Here is a 22,552-nt window from a genome sequence, read left to right on the forward strand (position 1 = left end):
GATTCTAGATCTGTAGGGACAGAACATTGATCCAGGAATCTATTCTGATGCCATATTTGGAGTCAGGAAGGAATTTTTACCTCTAGTATGATGGTTTTTTGCCTTCCTCTGGATCAACTCAGTAAGGACTCAGTAGGGTTATAGGTTGAACTTGATGGACTCTGGTCTTTTTTTCAACCTCAAGAACTATGTTACTATGTTACTTAAGTTCATGCAAAATGTTTATCTTTCTATTTAATGAATTTGTAAATAAAAGTGTTTAAAATTCTGTATTCACATTCTCCTTAACCTCTTCAGGACACAGGGCGTATGGATACGCCCTGCATTCCGAGTCCTTAAGGACCGAGGGCGTATCCATACGCCCGTGGGAAATCCGGTCCCCACCGCTAGCCGGTTGGGGACCGGAGCCAGATGCCTGCTGAAATCATTCAGCAGGCACCCTGGCACATCGCCCAGGGGGGTCCTGAGACCCCCCATGTCGGCGATCGGAGAAAATCGCATGTTAATTCAGACATGCGATTTTCTCCAATTCCAGGCTGATCTGGTCTCTGGTGACCCGATCACCCGGAAAATAGGGCTGATCGGAGTTGTCAGCAACAGCCCCGATCAGCCTAAAGGATAGGAGTGAGGTCGCAAAGCTGCGATCTACTCCTATCCCCTATCATAACTCAACCCCCCGTTCTGCCCGCCCCTGGATGTCGAGGGGCTCTGGGAAGAAGATGGAGGCCGTACCTGCAGGAGAAGATGCCTGGGGACCTGGTATCTTCGCTGGAGCCTGCAGGATCCTGATCAGGTAGGGAATCGACAGTGGGGGGGGGGGGGGGGGATTGAAAGTGAAAGTAAATTGATCTTTACTGTGGCAACCACTAGGGGGGCCAAACTGCAACTCCCAGCATGCCCAGACAGCCAAAGGCTGTCTGGGCATGCTGGGAGTTGTAGTGTTGCAACATCTGGAGGGTCACAGTTTGGAGACCACTGTTACAGTGGTGCCCAGACAGTAGCCCTACAGATGTTGCCAAACTACAACTCTCAGCATGCCTCGACTGCCCAGGCATGCTGGGAGTTGTAGTTCTGTAACATCTATCCCTTCAGATTTAGCAATTTTCATGACATTTTTGAAAATTGCTGCTCTACTTTGAAGCCCTCTAATTTTTTGAAAAAGCAAAAATATGTCCATTTTATGATGCCAACATAACGTGGACATATTGTATTTGTGAAGAAAAATAAAATTTATTTGGAATATCCATTTTCCTTACAATTAGAGAGCTTCAAAGTTAGAAAAATGCAGCAAAAAAGGATGCAATTAACGCCGAAAATTTACCACCAAAATAAAGTAGAATATGTCACGAAAAAACAATCTCAGAATCAGAATATTCAGTAAAAGTGTTTTCGCATTATTAATTCGTAAAGTGACGGTGGTCATAATTGCGAAAAAGGGCTCAGTCCTTAAGGTGAAAAAGGGCTGCGTCCTTAAGGGGTTAAGAGGTATTGAGAGCAGAATCATGGGGCAATGTTTACATTTTTCTTTTTCTTTTAGCACATGGCTGCAACATTACACAATGTGAAAATATTAGAAGGGTCTGAAGACTTTCCAAATGCACATTAAATTATAGGTGACATTATGTTCAAAGGTTTATATAAGCTTTAAAGGAAAAGCATGCTAAAAGTGTAATTTCCTATACTGTAAGCAGTGTAGAGGGTGCTAAATGCAACATATGGTTATAAATGACATATTGGAGTCTAAGACAAAGAACGGGTTGTTCATCTCTCCACGTGTCCACTAACAAAACACACATGAGTTCTGCAGCCCCTCGGTTCCTCTTGCATTTTCCTCTTTCCCACCATACTATCTGCTTTAGGTTTGGATCTGCCGTAGAATATTTGTTTGTTTGATCTCCCATCTTTTACCCACATTTTTTCCTACTTGAGACTGCAGGGTCTTATTACGGCAATGATTCTGAACTTCTCAAGGGAAGCATAGCAGCACAGCAGTGCCTCTCAGATACCCAGGATGGGTTGGATGTTTATGGATGGCATCTCTGGTATGTCTATGTATGTTATCGCTGGTGCTTCCCTTCTTTTGCTTAGTTTTGGCATTTGGCATCAGCAAGGATCTCTACATTATATGGTGAGTAGCAGCTTTTACCCTCGCATTTGTTACATTAGTATTAGCGCACATTTCTATGTATAATAGTTCATTATGGTAAATAGATATTTATAGACAGTGGTCCCTCAAGATACAATATTAATTGGTTCTGGGACGACCATTGTATGTTGAAACCATTGTATGTTGAGACCAGAACTCTATGGATACCTGGTTATTGGTTCTGAAGCCACCAAAATGTCATCCAAAAATAGGAAAAAGTGAGAATTAAAGAAAAATAAGTAGATAACTAATATTGATAAAGCAAATCCTTACATATAAAAGTAATAAAGATCTGCTGGGAGCTGTACTCGCTGTCTATTTCACTGTTTCCCAACCAGGGTGCCTCCAGCTGTTGCAAAACTACAACTCCCAGCATGCCCGGACAGCCAAAGGCTGTCCGGGCATGCTGGGAGTTGTAGTTTTGCAACAGCTGTGGGTACCCTGCTTGGGAAAACAATGCTCTATGTAGAGGACAGGAGCTTCTTCGGGGTCCTGTACAGTACACAAAGTGTCCCAAAAAAGTAACATGGAGTTGCCCTCACCTGGTGTCCGAAGGAGCAGGTAACCCTGGGACAGGTAAAGTGTACAGAACATATAGTTCCTCCCTGTACTGTAGGGGGCGCTACCAGACACCAGTCAGTGCATACACTTCAGTAATACAGGGGTTATACCAGTGAAATGCCCATTCTGATTGGTCAGTTCTTCCAGCCATTGGCGCGTTTCACAGATCTGGACTGTCTGTACATTGTATGTTGAGTCTGGTTTCAACTTACAATGGTCCAGAATAGACCATTGTATGTTGAAACTATTGTATGTTGAGGCCATTGTTAGAGGGATCACTGTATTTATTCATTTAATATAGTCGCTTATATTCTGCAGTGTTGTACAGAAATCATCCTCATTCTACATATAAGTTATTGTTCCCAATGATATCAGTAGATTTTTTACATTTAACAGTTCAGGTTTATTTTTCACAGGTACAGGGTGAGAGACAAGCTTGTGGTGTCGTCTTCCCATCACGGAGTGGCAGATGGAAACGCTATACTTTAAATCCCTTGGGATACAAGTGGGATCATGTGAACCTTACATACAGGTTAGTCAATTTAAAAAAAATCCTTTTTTGGGTACTCAAGATGATATAACGCAATTAGTATTATATTAATTAATTTGTCACAATTACTACTAACAATTTTCCACGTTTACTGCTTTGTGTTTTTTTCTCAGAATTGTCCAGTATCCCAGTACTTTAAACAGAGGTGACACCGATAAAGCTTTTGAGATTGCCTTTGGTATGTGGAGTAAGGTTTCCCCTTTAACCTTTAAACATGTACTCCCTAAACACAAGTCGGACCTAAGCATTGGTAAGTGTTCTCAACTTAATAAGTGAAATATGTTACCTAGTTGAGTCATTGTTTTTTTTTTTTTTTTTTTTTTATGTAAGCCTATATAAAGGGTCTTGACAGTAGGGCAAAATCTGACCACCACAAACAAACAAGTGGTGTGGCAACCCAGGACTCAAGAGTGCAGGGGACTGGAGGCTCAGTGAGTATTACGAAGATGGCTGAGGTAGTAGTACTGAAAGATTACTCTGTCTCTGCTGTCAAAGTGGCCAAAGTGGTTCCACTGGTTCTCTTGGACTCCAGTAGGTTGGCACTGTGAAGGGGGGCTGCAATAATAAAGATGGTTACAGTCTTTCCTTAGGGCACATCTTTGTGGTAAGTCTGGTTGCAGGAAAGTGTGGTGCTTTCGATGATGTGCCTGTGAGTTAACCAGACAGAGAGATATTGAAAAGGTAACAGTCTCTTTACTCAATACATTTAGTGAGCAGTCTTCCACAATGGTTTGAGGTAGTCTCTTATGATGTACAAGAGAATGGTGACTGGTGTAATGAAGTACCCTTTGATTTAGAAACATGGCAAGGTGGATGTATGGGGTCTGTGGACAATCTATGCTCTACTTTAGCCATTCCTTAAGGTGTATGTGCTAGTCTTTAATATATTCACTGAAGTATCTTCATTGGTTGGATCCCAGTGATTTTCATGCAATTTGCCTTCTGTTGGGTGAAGGTATTGAGGTATACTGTGACATAATAGCCATCAAGTCTTAAAGGGGCACTCTGCCCCTAGACATCTTATCCCCTATCCAAAAGGATAGGGAATAAGATGTCAGATCGCGGGGGTCCCACCACTGGAGACCCCCGGGATCTCGGCTGCAGGACCCACCTGTTGCGGCTTCCCGAAACGCTGGAGGCTTCGGCTCCCGACAGCTGTGACGTGAGATTGTGACATCATGACTCCGCCCACATGTGACATCCCGCCCCGCCCCTCAATGCAAGTCATAGACTTGCATTGAGGGGACGGGGCGTGACGTCACACGGGGGCGGAGTTGTGACGTCACGATCTCACGTCACCGTGGTCGGGAGCCGAAGCCTCCAGCGTTTCGGGAAGCCGCAACAGGTGGGTCCTGCAGCCGAGATCCCGGGGGTCTCCAGCGGCGGGACCCCCGTGATCTGACATCTTATCCCTTATCCTTTTGATAGGGGATAAGATATCTAGGGGCGGAGTATCCTCCCTTTAAGGCCTTGCCTGAGGCCTTGGAAGCTTCACCTTAATGTCTCTGTAAATTCTCTGTAACTTTCCTTCTGTAATTTTTCATATAGGACTAGGTGTAGCTCTGGGATAAGCAAGTTTATATTGACCGGAGTAGTAATGAATGGAACCTATAGTGCTCAGTGGTGGGCCCTAGCTAATGGAAGATGGTAGGTTGTGTGCTCCTCACCCTTCCTACCCCTAAACTAGTCTACTCTGAACTAGCCTCAACAGGATTTCCTCTCTCTAGGAGGTGTGTAGTTAGAAAGGCTCCTCTTCACACACCAGAATGTTTTAAATGCAATGTAAAATAGTAGTGCTGGCACTCCACGCTGTCTGACGGTGCCAGGTTTAACCAGAGGTGATTGGAGTTTCTGCCGTCACTATTATTCTGTCTGCTTTTCTGTCCCAGTAGTCAAATCTATGTGAGTTTATACTTATCCCTGTCTTGTGGAAAGGGGATAAGTAAATAAAACTCAGAATACCACTTAAAGGGGTACTCCACTGCCCCAGTGTTAGGAACATTTTTGTTCCAACCACTGGGTGCGGGCTGCAGGGGTTGTGACGTCACGTCATGACCCCCACAGCCTGCACCCAGCGTTTGGAACAAAATGTTCCGAGCGCTGGGGCAGTGGAGCACCCCTTTAAGGTGTTATATCTCTGACCTCTGAGTCAGACTGGGTTTTACATTCGGCTTTGGCAGAATTCAACAATCATGACTGCTTCTACTAATGTATCTCTACTTTACTGTAATTATGAATTTCACCCTTGTTATCGTTCTATGTCTGGGACTAATTTTGACAATCCTGAGGTGGATGTCATTGCTAATCTGTGCACAGTCAGGGCCCAAGTTCATCAGAACCTGTGAAAATCCACATCCAAAAAGGAGAACGGATGTAGTTGTGAAATAAAGTGTGGCTGATTGGGCCAGGCGCCAATCAATGGCGCACTGGCCCTTTAAATCTCAGAGAGCCGGCGCGCGCGCCAGGACTGAGCAGACGGAGGACGGGCAGGTGAGGAGATTGGGATGTGAGCCGTGGGCGGGCGCGTCCCGCTACGCGGATCGCATCCCTGCCGGTGACACTAGTGCAGCGCTCCTGGTCAGCGGGTCTGACTGGGGCGCTGCACGGAGATGAACGCCGCGAGCGCTCCGGGGAGGAGCAGGGACCCGGAGCGCTCGGCGTAACAGGATTTTGGGTTACACTGTACAGACCAGTGTCAGAAAGCTGGGTTTGCGTCCGAGACCTTGGGTCTTCCAGCAGGACAGTGACCCCAAACATATGTCAAAAAGCACCCAGAAATGGATGGCAACAAAGCGCTGGAGAGTTCTGAAGTGGTCTGCAATGAGTCCAGATCTATATTCCCATTGAACACCTGTGGAGAGAAAATTGCTGTTGGGAAAAGGCGCCCTTCCAATAAGAGAGACCTGGAGCAGTTTGCAAAGGAAGAGTGGTCCAACATTCCGGCTGAGAGGTGTAAGAAGCTTATTGATGGTTGTAGGAAGCGACTGATTTCAGTAATTTTTTTCCAAAAGGTGTACAACCAAATATTAAGTTAAGGGTGTCAATAATTTTGTCCAGCCCATTTTTTGAGTTTGGTGTGACATTATGTCCAATTTACTCCCCCCCCCCCCCCCTTTTTTTGGTTTAGTTCCAATACACACAAAGGGAAGAAACATGTGTATAGCAAAACATGTGTTACTGCAATCCTTTTCTGTGAGAAATACTTCATTTTCTAGAAAAATGTCAAGGGTGCCAACAATTACGGCCATGGCTGTATATACAGGGGAGAACAGCATATAGGGGAATTTACCTACAGGGGAGAACTAGCCAAAGGGAGACATACCTTCAGGGGGGTCCTACCAACAGGAAGACCTATTTATGGGGGGGGGGGGGGATACAGGAGGCAAACTACCTACAGGTGGGTCCTACATACAGGGGCTAAACTACCTACAGGGGATCCTATATACAGAGGGCAAACTAACTAAAATGGGTTCCTACATATAGGATTAAAAATGAATAATTTTGTGCCATGGTCTGTAGTTTTATCAGTATTACTTTTGCATAGTATTACATTTTTGATCAGTTTTCAGTCAAACGCTGTTGACAGTGCAGGATAAGCCTTAGACTACTTTTCATAGTAACACTCATTTCCAATTATAGGCCTGTGTAAAAGGGCCAGCAATTAGCCGATTTGATCTCTTGTGCAAGCCTACAAATTATCATCATCATCGGTGAAAATGGGATGTGCAGCGGACAATGATGAAATTATAGAGCTACACAAACAATTCAACCCTGCCTGCATTATGGATTGTGCCATGTAAAGGCTCTGTACCGATCAATTAGATTGGTGCTTGTTACTGGGCAGCCATCGACCATCCAGAAAAGCCCCAAAAAGTTTTAGAAGACAATGCAGCAAGGTGCACCAAATATTGCCATCATTTACAACAAAATTAAGGAAAATGCAGATTTATAAATATGCCCTGATAATGTTTGGAGTTCATGACATTGTTTTCTAGTGATACTACTCACACATCCCACTGCCAAAAAGATCTAGAACATGACGGTATCAGGTACCTTATATGCCATTACATATTTGCATGCTGGGTGCATTAGTGGTTCCTCCTCCCATTTAATATGTATATTGTCATTACATTATATCCCTTTTTTTTTCTCATCAAACAGAAAGGAAGCTAAAAACAGCCAGGTCCTACAGTTACATAAATAGCGTAGCTCCAGGTGTTTTTCCATTTGTGTAATTCCCATTACTGACATTGGGAGTTATGCAGTTTATCAGGCTGCCAACTCTGCTGTTTAAGCTTCCTGACCATGTTCTGAAGGCACAAAAAGGCCGTAGATGACTGGGAAGCCAACGTTTTAAGAAAATTGCAAACCCCTTTAAAATGGTCAAATTTTCTTACAGTATTGTACTCTACCGTATGCGGTTCTTTTAACATTGTTGTCTATGAGAACCGTACACAGAATTTCAGAATACGGTTGCACACGGTTTTTCTAATCCGTTTTTGGAGTTGACACATGCGCAGATTGGAATTTCAATAGAACAATAGTAACTTTATAAAATTGCTGGAAAACTAATTCCAACAAAATAGCAAAACTGTTGGCAAAAACTGATGCAAACGGATAGAACCGTACGGGGAAAAATCGTATACATTTTAATTTGGAGTCATACAGTTGTATACGGTTGCATACGGTTTTTGCCATACGTTTTTTAGTGGAAAACCGTATACGGTAACCGTATTTGAAAAACGTGGTGTGAACCCAGCCTTATTCTTACTAGAAGTTTTTGGACAAATTGAAACAATATTGTTTTGCGCCCTCATTCTGATCAGTCAGTGCACGGCAGGGTCATGCCGATTTGACTAAGTAAATTTAACACAAGCGTAATAAGGACACATTTTTGGCATCTGTATTACAGCCACAAATCCCATCCTGACCTCAGGCCTGATGACCCGAACTGAAAGCTGTCAGGATCATCAGACCTGCAGTAGAGACTTGCAGTCATAATACAGAAAAAATGTGTCCATATAAGGCTCATCATAAACTGCCCTAAGACCTAGTATTCAATTTTTATTCCTACCTAAACCTTGTGGAAGAGGCAAAGCACCAAAGATGCTTTTGTATCGATGCTTACCCCAACCTTCTATCCTCTCCTCATAGCCCCTCTTCACCTCCCTGCACTATTCTCTGTACCTGCCTGCCAGAAGACACAATGTTTAAAAGTCCAGGGAAATTTATGTAACCCGAGAGTAACACGATGAGGAAATGTACCAAAATTCCCCTAGACTTTCATTGAACTTTAAACAAAAACCCTCACCTTCGCATAAAGGGATGGGTTACGGTTGATTTAGCACAATACATTTTTAGTCCACATATAAGTAACGTGATTATCGAAATATCTCCAGCCATTTGGAAGTTATGCTAGAACATACATACATATATACACAGGAAGTTTTATACAGAGAGAGAGCGCTATAGGAGTAATAACAAAAAGTCCCGGCACTCACCAAGTTGCAAGCCAATTGGAAGGCAGCAGACAGCAGAGGAAGGCTTTGCCGAAACGCTTCCTGTTTACCCACATACAATAAACACGTATTGGCTTGCAACTTGGTGAGTGCCGGGACTTTTTGTTCTACATACCTATTTTTTTCCACGTGCACCACCCACCACAGAAGGGCTGACTTTTTTTCCTATACTATAGGAGTAATAACAGACATATGACAGAAAACTAAGTTATATGACAACATGCTGCAGATGTATTTAATTGGGAATAAGTCTTTACAGATACTTGTCAGGAGTGGTGACAGGTCCTCAAAACACAGGATTTATCTCAACATGTTCTCTAACCAGGGTATTTTCTAAGGGGCTAGAAACAGACAAATCCCATAAAAAGCGTGGCAGCACTGGGATGATGAAGAAATGATCTTTTCTGCTAGAATCTCCAAAATACAGCAGGGTAGGCATTCTGGGGGCCTAAGGCACAATAATTGTGTTTCTATGATCTATTTTATGTATCATATTTTATTTATAATATTCATTTATTTAGTTATTATTTATTGACCTATACAAAAAGTGTGTACCCTTTATTCATTTTAACACTGAACTTTGTAAAAAGAAAATTTGGACAGAATTACTGTTCATGCATTGAGCCATACAAAAAAAAATAAAAAATTTTTTGTAATCAACTGGTGCCAGAAAGTTAAACACATTTGTAAATGACTTCTATTACAAAATCCTAATCCTTCCAGTACTTATTAGCTGCTGAATACTACAGTGGAAATTCTTTTCCGTTTGAAACACAGAGCTGTCTGCTGACATAAAGACCACAGTGCTCTCTGCTGACATCTCTGTCCATTTTTAGGAACTGTCCAGAGTAAGAGAAAATCCCCATAGCAAACATATGCTGCTCTGGACAGTTTCTAAAATGGACAGAGATGTCAGCAGAGAGCTCTGTGTTTCAAAAAGAAAATTATTTCCGCTGTAGTATTCAGCAGCTAATAAGTACTGGAAGGATTAAGATTTTTTTTTTTTATAGAAGTAATTTACAAATCAGTTTACCTTTCTGGCCCCAGTTGATTAAAAAAAAAAAAAAAGTTTTCCACCTGAGTACCTCTATAATACCTAAATAAATATGGCTTGCTCTGTAAAAAGCACGTTCTCAGTGGCTGCATAGCCTTAGCCGAGTACCTATTCTGGCCCAAACTGTCTTAATTAATTAAAATTCATGTACAGATTAAATATTATTTTAACTTAACCTTTCACTTTCCAGGATTTTACTCCTTTAATCACAGTGACTGCTGGGAATCCCCACTGCACCCCTGTTTTGATGGTCTGAATGGAGAACTTGCTCATGCTTTTCTGCCACCAAGAGGAGAGATTCACTTTGATAACCATGAGTTCTGGGTGCTTGGACCTTCACGATTCAGCTGGAATCAGGGTAAACTCCTTTTTTTAATGCATTTTTTAGGAAAAGTAACCAAATCCAAGCAGCATAGCAATTATATTTCAGAAGCCTTTCAAAACCATTAAGAAATAACCTACCCCCCCCCCCCACCTATCCAATTTCCCCTAGAGTTCTCTAGTATCTCAAGTATTCAATATATTGCTTATTCCAGTAATTTTAAGAACTTAACTCATGTGAGTAGATGATAGCTTTGGATCCAGAAGCATCACACATGGGGGCAGTCCCACAAGATTTGACGCATGGTGCCTCTATTTTAACAGCTATGAAAGCATAAGGGAGAGGCCACGATGAACATCCTATTGACATCTGGTGGGAGCTAGATACCACCTAAGTAAAACCTTTCAGCCTGCTCCTTGCCAGTTTATATTAATGGAGAATTTAGAAGTTGTAATGGCTAGTTAAGCCCATTCTTTTAGTTCAAAAGTCTGTCCCAAATCAAATTCCCAGGCCAACATGTACAGGATTTTGTGAGAGGACATCACTAGAGACGAGTGAATCGAAACTGACGAACCCAAATTCGTTGCAAATTTCATGAAAAATTTGATTTGCAACCAATGCGAATATTACCCCGATTCTATTGCACAAATCGTTTCATTGAACTCCATTTAGTGCCGTCCAGGCTCCAGGGCATCTAAAATGGCAGAACCACATGTCAGTACATGGGGCAAGGAACAGTGGGACGGACGGTAGGAAGGCAGGTAGGCGGGATGACCCTAAATCACATGCAGGATGCAGCCTATCAGCAGCCAGTCACCCCTGTGATATCACAGCCCTATATAATTGGCAGCCATATCGCGGCTTGTCACTTCATTCATTACACTGCAGAGAGATAGGATGGACAGCCTGTGTGTGTTACACAGCAGCGTTTCACCTCCTAGTCACATCAGCGTTCTGGTGGACAGAGAGCAGTGCTTTTTTTCCACTGAAAAGGATTTTTACTGCAGCCATTAACCTCCCAGTCACTTTCTACAGAATTGTATTACAGAGAGGAGCAGAAAACTGTGTGTTGCCTCAGACATTTCAACAAGCTGCCTCAGCTTCATAAACCTTAGCAGAGGAGGCAGGAATAATTTTTCAGCACAATTCTGTGTCTTTGTTTCACAACAAATCTGCTGGTTATACTAGTCTGTAGATGGTATAATACCCAGCAGTCCATTCCTAATAGTCTGTGAGAGAGTGCAATTTTGGGTTTTGTACACAGTGACTGTGTACTGATGGGGATATGCAAAAATAAGTATTTTTAAGCGTACTGTAGCACATTTTTCTGCCCTCATAAGTGCATACCACATACTTACATCTAAGTGGTGTACTATTTTGTACCTGTTAATCTGTCAAGGGCCTACATACTGTGAAAGGACAGCCAAAAGTAATCATCAGATGGTGTTTAACTCAACAGCAACTGTGTGCTGCAGCACTGTTGTGTACTGCTGGTGTTGTTCAAAAATACCTTTTTTAACCCCTTAAGGACTTAGCCCTTTTTCACCTTAAGGACTCGGACGTTTTTTGCAATTCTGACCACTGTCACTTTAAACATTAATAACTCTGGAATGCTTTTAGTTATCATTCTGATTCCGAGATTGTTTTTTCGTGACATATTCTACTTTAACATAGTGATAAATGTTTGTGGGAAATTGCATCCTTTCTTGGTGAAAATCCCCAAATTTGATGAAAAAAATGAAAATTTTTCACAAAATTTTCAAACTCCCTATTTTTCAGGGACCAGTTCAGTTGATTTGAAGGGTCTTCATATTAGAAATACCCCACAAATGACCCCATTATAAAAACTGCACCCCCCAAAGTATTCAAAATGACATTCAGTAAGTGTTTTAACCCTTTAAGTGTTTCACAGGAATAGCAGCAAAGTGAAGGAGAAAATTCAAAATCTTCATTTTTTACACTCGCATGTTCTTGTAGACCCAATTGAATGAATTTTTGCAAGGGGTAAAAAGGAGAAAATTTTTACTTGTATTTGAAACCCAATTTCTCTCAAGTAAGGACATAGCTCGTATGTCTATGTTAATTGTTCGGCGGGCGCAGTAGAGGGCTCAGAAGGGAAGGAGCGACAAATAGTTTTTGGGGGGCATGTCACCTTTAGGAAGCCCCTATGGTGCCATAACAGCAAAAAAAAAACACATGGCATACTATTTTGGAAACTAGACCCCTCGGGGAACATAACAAGGTGTAAAGTGAACCTTAATAACCCACAGGTGATTCATGACTTTTGCATATGTTAAAAAAATGTTTTTTTACCTAAAATGCTTGGTTTCCCAAAAAATTTAAATTTTAAAAAGGGTAATAGCAGAAAATAACTCCCAAAATTTGAAGCCCAATTTCTCCCGATTCAGAAAACACCCCATATGGGGGTGAAAAGTGCTCTACTGGCGCACTACAGGTCTCAGTAGAGAAGGAGTCACATTTGGCGTTTTGGAAGAAAATTTTTCTCTGGGGGCATGCCGCATTTAGGAAGCCTCTATGGTGCCAGAACAGCAAAAATATGTGACCCTAAACTGTTGCCCATATGTGACCCTAAACTGTTGCCTTGAAATACGACAGGGCTCCAAAGTGAGAGCGCCATGCGCATTTGAGGTCTAAATTAGGGACTTGCATAGGGGTGGACATAGGGGTATTCTACGCCAGTGATTCCCAAACAGGGTGCCTCCAGCTGTTGCTAAACTCCCAGCATGCCTGGACAGTCAGTGGCTATCTGGCAATACTGGGAGTAGTTGTTTTGCAACAGCTGGAGGCTCTCTTTTGGAAACAGTGGCGGACCAGAGTGTACCCTGTACATTCACATTGGGGGGGAGAAACATCCAGCGGTTGCAAAACTACAACTCCCAGCATGTACGGTCTATCAGTACATGCTGGGAGTTGTAGTTTTGCAACAGCTTGAGGCACACTGGTTGTGAAACATCGAGTTTGGTAACAAACTCAGTGTTTTGCAACCAGTGTGCCTTCAGCTGTTGCAAAACTACAACTCCTAGCATGCACTGATAGACCGTACATGCTGGGAGTTGTAGTTATGCAACAGCTGGAGGCATACTACTTTGGCTGGGGATGCTGGGGATTGTAGCTATGCAACAGCTGGAGACACACTGGTGTGCTACTTAACTCAGTGTTTCACAACCAGTGTGCCTTCAGCTGTTTAAAAGCCACAACTCTCAGCAGTCGCCGACAGCCAACGGGCATGCTGGGAGTTGTAGTTATGCAACCAGCAGATGCACCACTACAACTCCCAGCATGCACTTTAGCTGATTGTGCAAGCTGGGAGTTGTAGTTATACAACAGCTGAAGGTACACTTTTCCATAGAAAAAATGTGCCTCCAGCTGTTGCAAAACTATAAGTCCCAGCATGCCCATAAGGGAATGCTGGGAGTTGTGGTGGTCAGCCTCCTGCTGTTGCATAACTACAGCTCCCAGCATGCCCTTTTTGCCTGCTGGGAGCTGTTGCTAAGCAACAGCAGGAGACTGTCACTCAGCTCCAACTGCTGCTCCGGCACACAGGTCAGTCCCTCGCAGCCGCCGCCGCTGCTCCTGGGGCCCTGATCCCAACAGGGACGCCGGGGATCGGGGTCCCCGGCTGCCGGGGTCAACTTCCCGCACCCGCTCAGGTCCTCCGGAAGAGTGGCGGAGCGGGTTGTGGGAGTGACACCCGCAGCAGGTACCCTGAGGGCGATCGTGAGGTGGCACCAGTGCCACCTCACCCCTGCTGGCTAATGCTGTCCGATCAGCCAGTAATTCCGGGTCACCGGGTCACTGGAGACCCGATTGACCCGGAATCCGCCACAGATTGTACAGCGATCTGTGGCATCGACGACATAGGGGCTCATCATGATCCCCCTGGGGGATATGCCGCGATGCCTGCTGAACGATTTCAGCAGGCATCGGGCACCGACTCCGCTCCAGCTGGCTGCGGGGGGCCGGGAAAGCTCATGACGTTCTCATACGTCATGAGTCCTTAAGGACTCTGAAATGAAGACGTATGAGAACGTCATGAGTCCTTAAAGGGTTAAGCATACTGTAGCGCATTTTTCTGCCCTCATACCACATACCTACATCTAAGTAGCGTACTATTTTATACCTGTTAATCTGTCAAGGGTCTAGATACTGTGAAAGTCCTGGCAAATGTACTCACCGGCTAGTGTTTTACCCCAGTGCTTTTTTAAGCGTACTGTAGAGCATTTTTCTGCCCTCATTTGCATACCACATGCCTACATCTAAGTAGTGTACTGTTTGTACCTGTTAATCTGACAATGGCCTAGGTACTGTGAAAGTCCAGGCAAAAGTAATCACTGGCTAGTGTTTTACCCCAATGCATTTTTAAGCATACTGTAGAGCATTTTTCTGCCCTCATAATTGCATACCACATACCTACATCTAAGTAGTGTACTATTTTGTACCTGTTAGACTTTCAAGGGCCAAGATGCTGTGAAAGTCCAGGCAAAAGTAATTTTACTGTGAAATTGCGCTGCTCGATCAGGTCAAATTCAGAGGAGTCCAGATGTAAAGGGTATCAATTTTTATGGACACAAAATACAAAAGGACAGGACATTACAAAGTGCAAGTACAAGACGTGTTTCGGGAGTAAACTCTCCCTTTGTCAATTGTGGAAAATGGCTGTCTGATGTGGTGGGGTCAGGGGTAGGTTTATGTACAGTTAAATTTGGCACCAGAGGTGAGGTCAAAGGTGACAAGGGTGGTCGTATTAAGTGGGCAACACCAGGGTTAATATAGATCTTTTGAAGAATATTTGGTAAAGGACCACACGTATAGTGTAAATCCATGAGTAAGCACATATTCAAAGGACATGTATGAAAAATAAGGGGTCTTTACCGCTCAATTCAGTGGAGAAGTGAAAACGAGGCTTGGTTTTCCTTGGAAAGGAGCAAGGTCCCAGTGGTCCAGGTTTGCGTGTCGGGGAATGCCCGACTTCCGTTCATATGAGGAGCAACCAATAGGATTATAGGGCTGGAGGGACATATGGGTTTCTATCGTATGGCGTGTGCCCGCTTGTTCCATTCATAAGTTCAGTAGCTGTTAGGATTCGGCAGGCTGGAGGTGGATCCTCTGTGTCAGAGAGGGATTGGCGTGGACCATACCGGTGGACCGGTTCTAAGTTGCTACTGGTATTCACCAGAGCCCGCCGCAAAGCGGGATGGTCTTGCTGCGGCGGTAGCAACCAGGTCCTGTCCACCGGTAACGGCTCAACCTCACTGACTGCTGAGAGTGGCGTGGGACAGGAGGACTAGACAGAGGCGAGGTCAGACGTAGCAGAAGGTCAGGGCAGGCGGCAAGGTACGTAGTCAAGGGCAACGGCAGAAGGTTTGGTAACACTGGTAAGGCAAACACAGAAAACGCTTTCACTGGCACTGAGGCAACAAGATCCGGCAATGCTGGGAAGGGAAAGTGAGGTATTATAGGCATGGAGCAGATGGGAGCAATTACATTGATTGGGCCAGGCACCAATTAGTGGTGCACTGGCCCTTTAAATCTTAGAGAGCCGGCGCGCACGTGCGCCCTAGAGAGCGGAGCCGCGCGCGCCAGGACGTGACAGCCGGGGAACGGGACAGGTAAGTAGATTGGGATGTGACCCGCGAACGGGCGCGTCCCGCTATGCGGATCGCATCCCCGCCGGCAGTGTCAGTGCAGCGCTCCCGGTCAGCGGGTCTGACCGGGGCGCTGCAGAGAGGAGAACGCCGAGAGCGCCCCGGGGAGGAGCAGGGACCTGGAGCGCTCGGCGTAACAGTAGCCAATCGGATCAAGGAGCTGAAATGACGTCATACAGTGTGGTATGCACTGTTTGGCATGTATAACGGCAACCAATCATAAGGCTTGCTTGGTGGACGTACAGCCAATCAGAGTGTATTCCATGGTTACCATTCCATGTGGTGCTAACCAATTGGGTGGGCACCTACTTGAATTGCGACAGAGTTATGTAGTATTTTCAATATATTCATTTAACCCTTGAGGGATTAGTATTTTAAGTTTGAAAATCCAGAAATCCTCTCTTCTTCACAGTTGTGTGTATCGGCGGTGAATTGTTGTCAGGATCTGCTCAATGTGGGTCACTGTAAATTCGGAGAATTTGCACTCGTGCATGATGGAGGCATGCCGTGATACATTGTGCAGCTGGTACCCAGTTTTAACATTGAAATAATGTTTGTTCAGTCTTGCATTCAATGACTGGGTGGTTCATCCTATGTATTGGAGACCACAGGAGCATTCAAGAATGTACATGATAAATGATGACTTGCAGGTAAGTAGGCTTTTTATTTGGTACGTCTCTCATGTGATTTTGGAGGTATATGTCTTACAGCATTTTTATTGTGGAACAGCATTTGCAAGTGGAAGTGCCACATTTGTATGAGCCCATTAGTCCTTTGTTAAGGAAGGTATTTTCTCAAAGATGAAATATCTCAACAAGCCCAAATTACCTTCAGGAAAAATTAATTTCTCAAGAACATTCTCACCCCGAGCAAACTAAAGAATCCGAAAAAGGAGACCTTCCTTAACAAAGGACGAATGGGCTCATACAAATGTGGCAATTCCCCTTGCAAATGCTGTTCCACAATAAAAAAAACATTGTAAGACATATACCTCCAATATCACAGGAGAGACGTACGAAATAAAAAGCCTACTTACCTGCAAGTCATCATTTAGCATATAACTCCTCGAATGCTCCTGTGGTCTCCAATATATAGAGCGAACCACCTAGTCATTGAATGCAAGACTGAACAAACATCGTTTCAATGTTAAAACTGTGTATCAGCTGCACAGTGTATCACGGCATGCCTCCATCATGCACCACTGCAACTTCTCCGAATTTACGGTGACTCCCATTGAGCAGATCCTGACAACAATTCACCACCGATACGCACAACTGTGTAGGAGAGAGAATTTCTGGATTTTCAAGCTTAAAACACTGATCCCTCATGGGTTAAATGAATATATTGAAAATACTGCATAACCACGTCGCCATTCAAGTAGGCGCCCACCCGATTGGTTAGCGCCACATCACTTTCTAACCAATCACATCCAGTGTACGTTACTGCACTCCGCTAAGCCGCCTCTACCAGAAATAGAACGCCGTGCTTCTAACACCCTGATTGGCCAATTACGCATCCAGTTGTCTCCTATCACATACACGCCTCAGTATGATGCAATACCTTTCCACATAGACTATCATTGTAAATGAGGCCCAGTTGAGATTGGTTACAGGCTGATGTGCTTCTAACCTATCAACGATCACTTTAAAATCCCCATTCAAAAACACTAGCTACCACGGGCATCTCTTCCACTACGCCACGGAATACACTCTGATTGGCCGTACGTCCGCCAAGCAAGCCTTATGATTTTTTGCCGTTATACATGCCGAAAAGTGCATACCACTGTCACGATGCCGGCTGGCAGGTAGTGGATCCTCTGTGCCAGAGAGGGATTGGCGTGGACCGTGCTAGTGGATCGGTTCTAAGCCACTACTGGTTTTCACCAGAGCCCGCCGCAAAGCGGGATGGTCTTGCTGCGGCGGTAGTGACCAGGTCGTATCCACTAGCAACGGCTCAACCTCTCTGGCTGCTGAAGATAGGCGCGGTACAAGGGAGTAGACAGAAGCAAGGTCGGACGTAGCAGAAGGTCGGGGCAGGCAGCAAGGATCGTAGTCAGGGGCAACGGCAGGAGGTCTGGAACACAGGCTAGGAACACACAAGGAACGCTTTCACTGGCACAATGGCAACAAGATCCGGCAAGGAAGTGCAGGGGAAGTGAGGTGATATAGGGAAGTGCACAGGTGAAGACACTAATTGGAATCACTGCGCCAATCAGCGGCGCAGTGGCCCTTTAAATCGCAAAGACCCGGCGCGCGCGCGCCCTAGGGAGCGGGGCCGCGCGCGCCGGGACAGGACCGAGGGAGAGCGAGTCAGGTACGGGAGCCGGGGTGCGCATCGCGAGCGGGCGCTACCCGCATCGCGAATCGCATCCCGGCTGGCAGCGGAATCGCAGCGCCCCGGGTCAGTGGATCTGACCGGAGCGCTGCAGCGGGGAGAGTGAAGCGAGCGCTCCGGGGAGGAGCGGGGACCCGGAGCGCTCGGCGTAACAGTACCCCCCCCCTTGGGTCTCCCCCTCTTCTTAGAGCCTGAGAACCTGAGGAGCAGACTTTTGTCTAGGATGTTGTCCTCAGGTTCCCAGGATCTCTCTTCAGGACCACAACCCTCCCAGTCCACTAAAAAAAAAGTTTTCCCTCTGACCTTTTTGGAAGCTAAGATCTCTTTGACAGAGAAGATGTCCGAGGAGCCGGAAACAGGAGTGGGAGGAACAGATTTGGGAGAAAAACGGTTGAGGATGAGTGGTTTGAGAAGAGAGACGTGAAAGGCATTAGGGATACGAAGAGAAGGAGGAAGAAGAAGTTTATAAGAGACAGGATTAATTTGACACAAAATTTTGAAAGGACCAAGATAGCGTGGTCCCAACTTGTAGCTAGGGACACGGAAGCGGACATATTTAGCGGAGAGCCATACCTTGTCTCCAGGGGAAAAAACGGGAGGAGCTCTTCTTTTCTTATCCGCGAACTTCTTCATGCGTGATGAAGCCTGTAAGAGAGAATTTTGGGTCTCTCTCCATATGATGGAAAGGTCACGAGAAATTTCATCCACAGCGGGCAGACCAGAGGGCAAGGGGGTAGGGAGGGGGGGAAGAGGGTGACGGCCGTACACCACGAAAAATGGGGATTTGGAGGAAGATTCAGAGACCCTGAAGTTATACGAGAATTCGGCCCATGGAAGGAGATCTGCCCAGTCATCCTGGCGGGAGGAAACAAAATGTCGCAAATAATCACCCAAGATCTGGTTAATTCTTTCTACTTGTCCATTGGACTGGGGATGATATGCAGAAGAAAAATTTAATTTAATCTTGAGTTGTTTACAGAGAGCCCTCCAGAATTTAGACACGAATTGGACGCCTCTATCCGAGACAATCTGCGTAGGCAACCCGTGAAGACGAAAAATGTGTACAAAAAATTGTTTAGCCAACTGAGGCGCAGAAGGAAGACCAGGAAGAGGGATGAAATGTGCCATTTTGGAGAATCGATCAACGACCACCCAAATAACAGTGTTGCCACGGGAAGGGGGTAAATCAGTAATAAAATCCATACCAATCAGAGACCAAGGCTGTTCGGGGACAGGCAGGGGATGAAGAAAACCAGCGGGCTTCTGGCGAGGAGTCTTATCCCGGGCACAGATAGTGCAGGCTCGCACAAAGTCCACAACATCCGTCTCCAGAGTCGGCCACCAATAGAAGCGGGAGATGAGTTGCACAGATTTCTTGATGCCCGCATGACCTGCGAGATGGGAGGAGTGACCCCATTTGAGGATTCCGAGGCGTCGGCGTGGAGAAACAAAGGTCTTTCCTGGAGGAGTTTGCCTGATGGAGGCAGGAGAAGTGGAGATCAGGCAGTCAGGTGGAATGATGTGTTGCGGAGAGAGTTCAACTTCTGAGGCATCCGAGGAACGAGAGAGAGCATCGGCCCTAATGTTCTTATCGGCAGGACGAAAGTGAATCTCAAAATTAAATCGGGCAAAGAACAGAGACCACCGGGCCTGGCGAGGATTCAGCCGTTGGGCAGACTGGAGGTAGGAGAGGTTCTTGTGGTCGGTGTAGATAATAACAGGAAAACTTGATCCCTCCAGCAGATGCCTCCATTCCTCAAGTGCTAATTTAATGGCTAGAAGCTCTCGATCCCCGATGGAGTAGTTCCTCTCCGCTGGAGAGAAGGTCCTAGAGAAAAAACCACAAGTGACAGCATGCCCGGAAGAATTTTTTTGTAGAAGAACAGCTCCAGCTCCCACTGAGGAGGCATCAACCTCCAATAGGAAGGGTTTGGAAGGGTCAGGTCTGGAGAGCACGGGAGCCGAAGAAAAGGCAGACTTGAGTCGTTTAAAGGCGTCTTCTGCTTGAGGAGGCCAAGACTTGGGATCAGCATTTTTTTTGGTTAAAGCCACGATAGGAGCCACAACGGTAGAAAAATGTGGAATAAATTGCCTGTAATAATTGGCGAACCCCAAAAAGCGTTGGATAGCACGGAGTCCGGAGGGGCGTGGCCAATCTAAGACGGCAGAGAGTTTGTCTGGATCCATCTGTAGTCCCTGGCCAGAGACCAAATATCCTAGAAAAGGAAGAGATTGGCATTCAAACAGACATTTCTCAATTTTGGCATAGAGTTGATTGTCACGAAGTCTCTGAAGAACCATACGGACATGCTGGCGGTGTTCTTCTAGATTGGCAGAAAAAATTAGGATATCGTCCAGATATACAACAACACAGGAGTATAACAGATCACGAAAAATTTCATTAACAAAGTCTTGGAAGACGGCAGGGGCGTTGCACAGGCCAAAGGGCATGACCAGATACTCAAAGTGTCCATCTCTGGTGTTAAATGCCGTTTTCCACTCATCCCCCTCTCTGATGCGGATGAGGTTATAGGCGCCTCTTAAGTCCAATTTAGTAAAGATGTGGGCACCTTGGAGGCGATCAAAGAGTTCAGAGATGAGGGGTAAGGGGTAGCGGTTCTTAACCGTGATTTTATTAAGACCGCGGTAGTCAATGCAAGGACGTAGGGAGCCATCTTTTTTGGACACAAAGAAAAATCCGGCTCCGGCAGGAGAGGAGGATTTACGGATAAAGCCCTTTTTTAGATTCTCCTGGACGTATTCAGACATGGCAAGAGTCTCTGGGGCAGAGAGAGGATAAATTCTGCCCCGGGGTGGAGTAGTGCCCGGGAGGAGGTCGATAGGACAATCATAAGGCCTGTGAGGAGGTAGAGTCTCAGCTTGTTTTTTGCAGAAAACATCCGCGAAGTCCATATAGGCCTTAGGGAGACCGGTTACTGGAGGAACCACAGAGTTACGGCAAGGGTTACTGGGAACCGGTTTTAGACAGTTCTTGGAACAAGAGGACCCCCAACTCTTGATCTCCCCAGTGGACCAATCCAGGGTTGGGGAATGAAGTTGAAGCCAGGGAAGTCCAAGGAGAATTTCCGAGGTGCAATTGGGGAGGACCAAAAGTTCAATCCTCTCGTGATGAGATCCGATGCTCATAAGAAGGGGCTCCGTGCGGAAACGTATGGTACAGTCCAATCTTTCATTGTTTACACAATTGATGTAAAGGGGTCTGGCGAGACTGGTCACTGGGATGTTGAACTTGTTGACGAGAGAGGCCAAAATAAAATTTCCTGCAGATCCAGAGTCCAAGAAGGCCACAGTAGAGAAGGAGAAGGCAGAGGCAGACATCCGCACAGGCACAGTAAGACGTGGAGAAGCAGAGTAGACATCAAGGACTGTCTCACCTTTGTGCGGAGTCAGCGTACGTCTTTCCAGGCGGGGAGGACGGATAGGACAATCCCTCAGGAAGTGTTCGGTACTAGCACAGTACAGGCAGAGGTTCTCCATACGGCGTCGTGTCCTCTCTTGAGGTGTCAGGCGAGACCGGTCGACCTGCATAGCCTCCACGGCGGGAGGCACAGGAACAGATTGCAGGGGACCAGAGGAGAGAGGAGCCGAGGAGAAGAAACGCCTCGTGCGAACAGAGTCCATATCTTGGCGGAGTTCCTGACGCCTTTCGGAAAAACGCATGTCAATGCGAGTGGCTAGGTGAATAAGTTCATGTAGATTAGCAGGAATTTCTCGTGCGGCCAGAACATCTTTAATGTTGCTGGATAGGCCTTTTTTAAAGGTCGCGCAGAGGGCCTCATTATTCCAGGATAATTCTGAAGCAAGAGTACGGAATTGTACGGCATACTCGCCAACGGAAGAATTACCCTGGACCAGGTTCAACAGGGCAGTCTCAGCAGAAGAGGCTCGGGCAGGTTCCTCAAAGACACTTCGGATTTCCGAGAAGAAGGAGTGTACAGAGGCAGTGACGGGGTCATTGCGGTCCCAGAGCGGTGTGGCCCAAGACAGGGCTTTTCCAGACAGAAGGCTGACTACGAAAGCCACCTTAGACCTTTCAGTGGGAAACAGGTCCGACATCATCTCCAGATGCAGGGAACATTGGGAAAGAAAGCCACGGCAAAACTTAGAGTCCCCATCAAATTTATCCGGCAAGGATAGGCGTAGACCAGGAGCGGCCAGTCGCTGCGGAGGAGGTGCAGGAGCCGGTGGAGGAGATGACTGCTGAAGCTGTGGTAGTAACTGCTGTAGCATAACGGTCAGTTGAGACAGCTGTTGGCCTTGTTGCGCTATCTGTTGTGACTGCTGGGCGACCACCGTGGTAAGGTCAGTGACAACTGGCAGAGGAACTTCAGCGGGATCCATGGCCGGATCTACTGTCACGATGCCAGCTGGCAGGTAGT

General features: G+C 45.7%; 1 protein-coding gene across 1 annotated transcript in view; it reads left to right on the forward strand.

Annotated features, from left to right (window-relative positions):
* Positions 1-1,293: 1,293 nt before the first annotated feature.
* The window catches only part of LOC130361921 (matrix metalloproteinase-23-like), a 78,920-nt gene continuing 57,661 nt past the window's right edge, over positions 1,294-22,552 (forward strand). The window contains exons 1-4 of the mRNA XM_056565613.1: positions 1,294-2,128; positions 3,124-3,239; positions 3,371-3,507; positions 10,021-10,188. Of these exons, the coding sequence (XP_056421588.1) occupies positions 2,012-2,128; positions 3,124-3,239; positions 3,371-3,507; positions 10,021-10,188 (538 nt within the window). The 5' untranslated portion in view covers positions 1,294-2,011. The remainder of the gene's footprint in view (positions 2,129-3,123; positions 3,240-3,370; positions 3,508-10,020; positions 10,189-22,552) is intronic.

Source organism: Hyla sarda, chromosome 3 (genome assembly GCF_029499605.1).
Source record: "Hyla sarda isolate aHylSar1 chromosome 3, aHylSar1.hap1, whole genome shotgun sequence".
NCBI lineage: Eukaryota > Metazoa > Chordata > Amphibia > Anura > Hylidae > Hyla > Hyla sarda.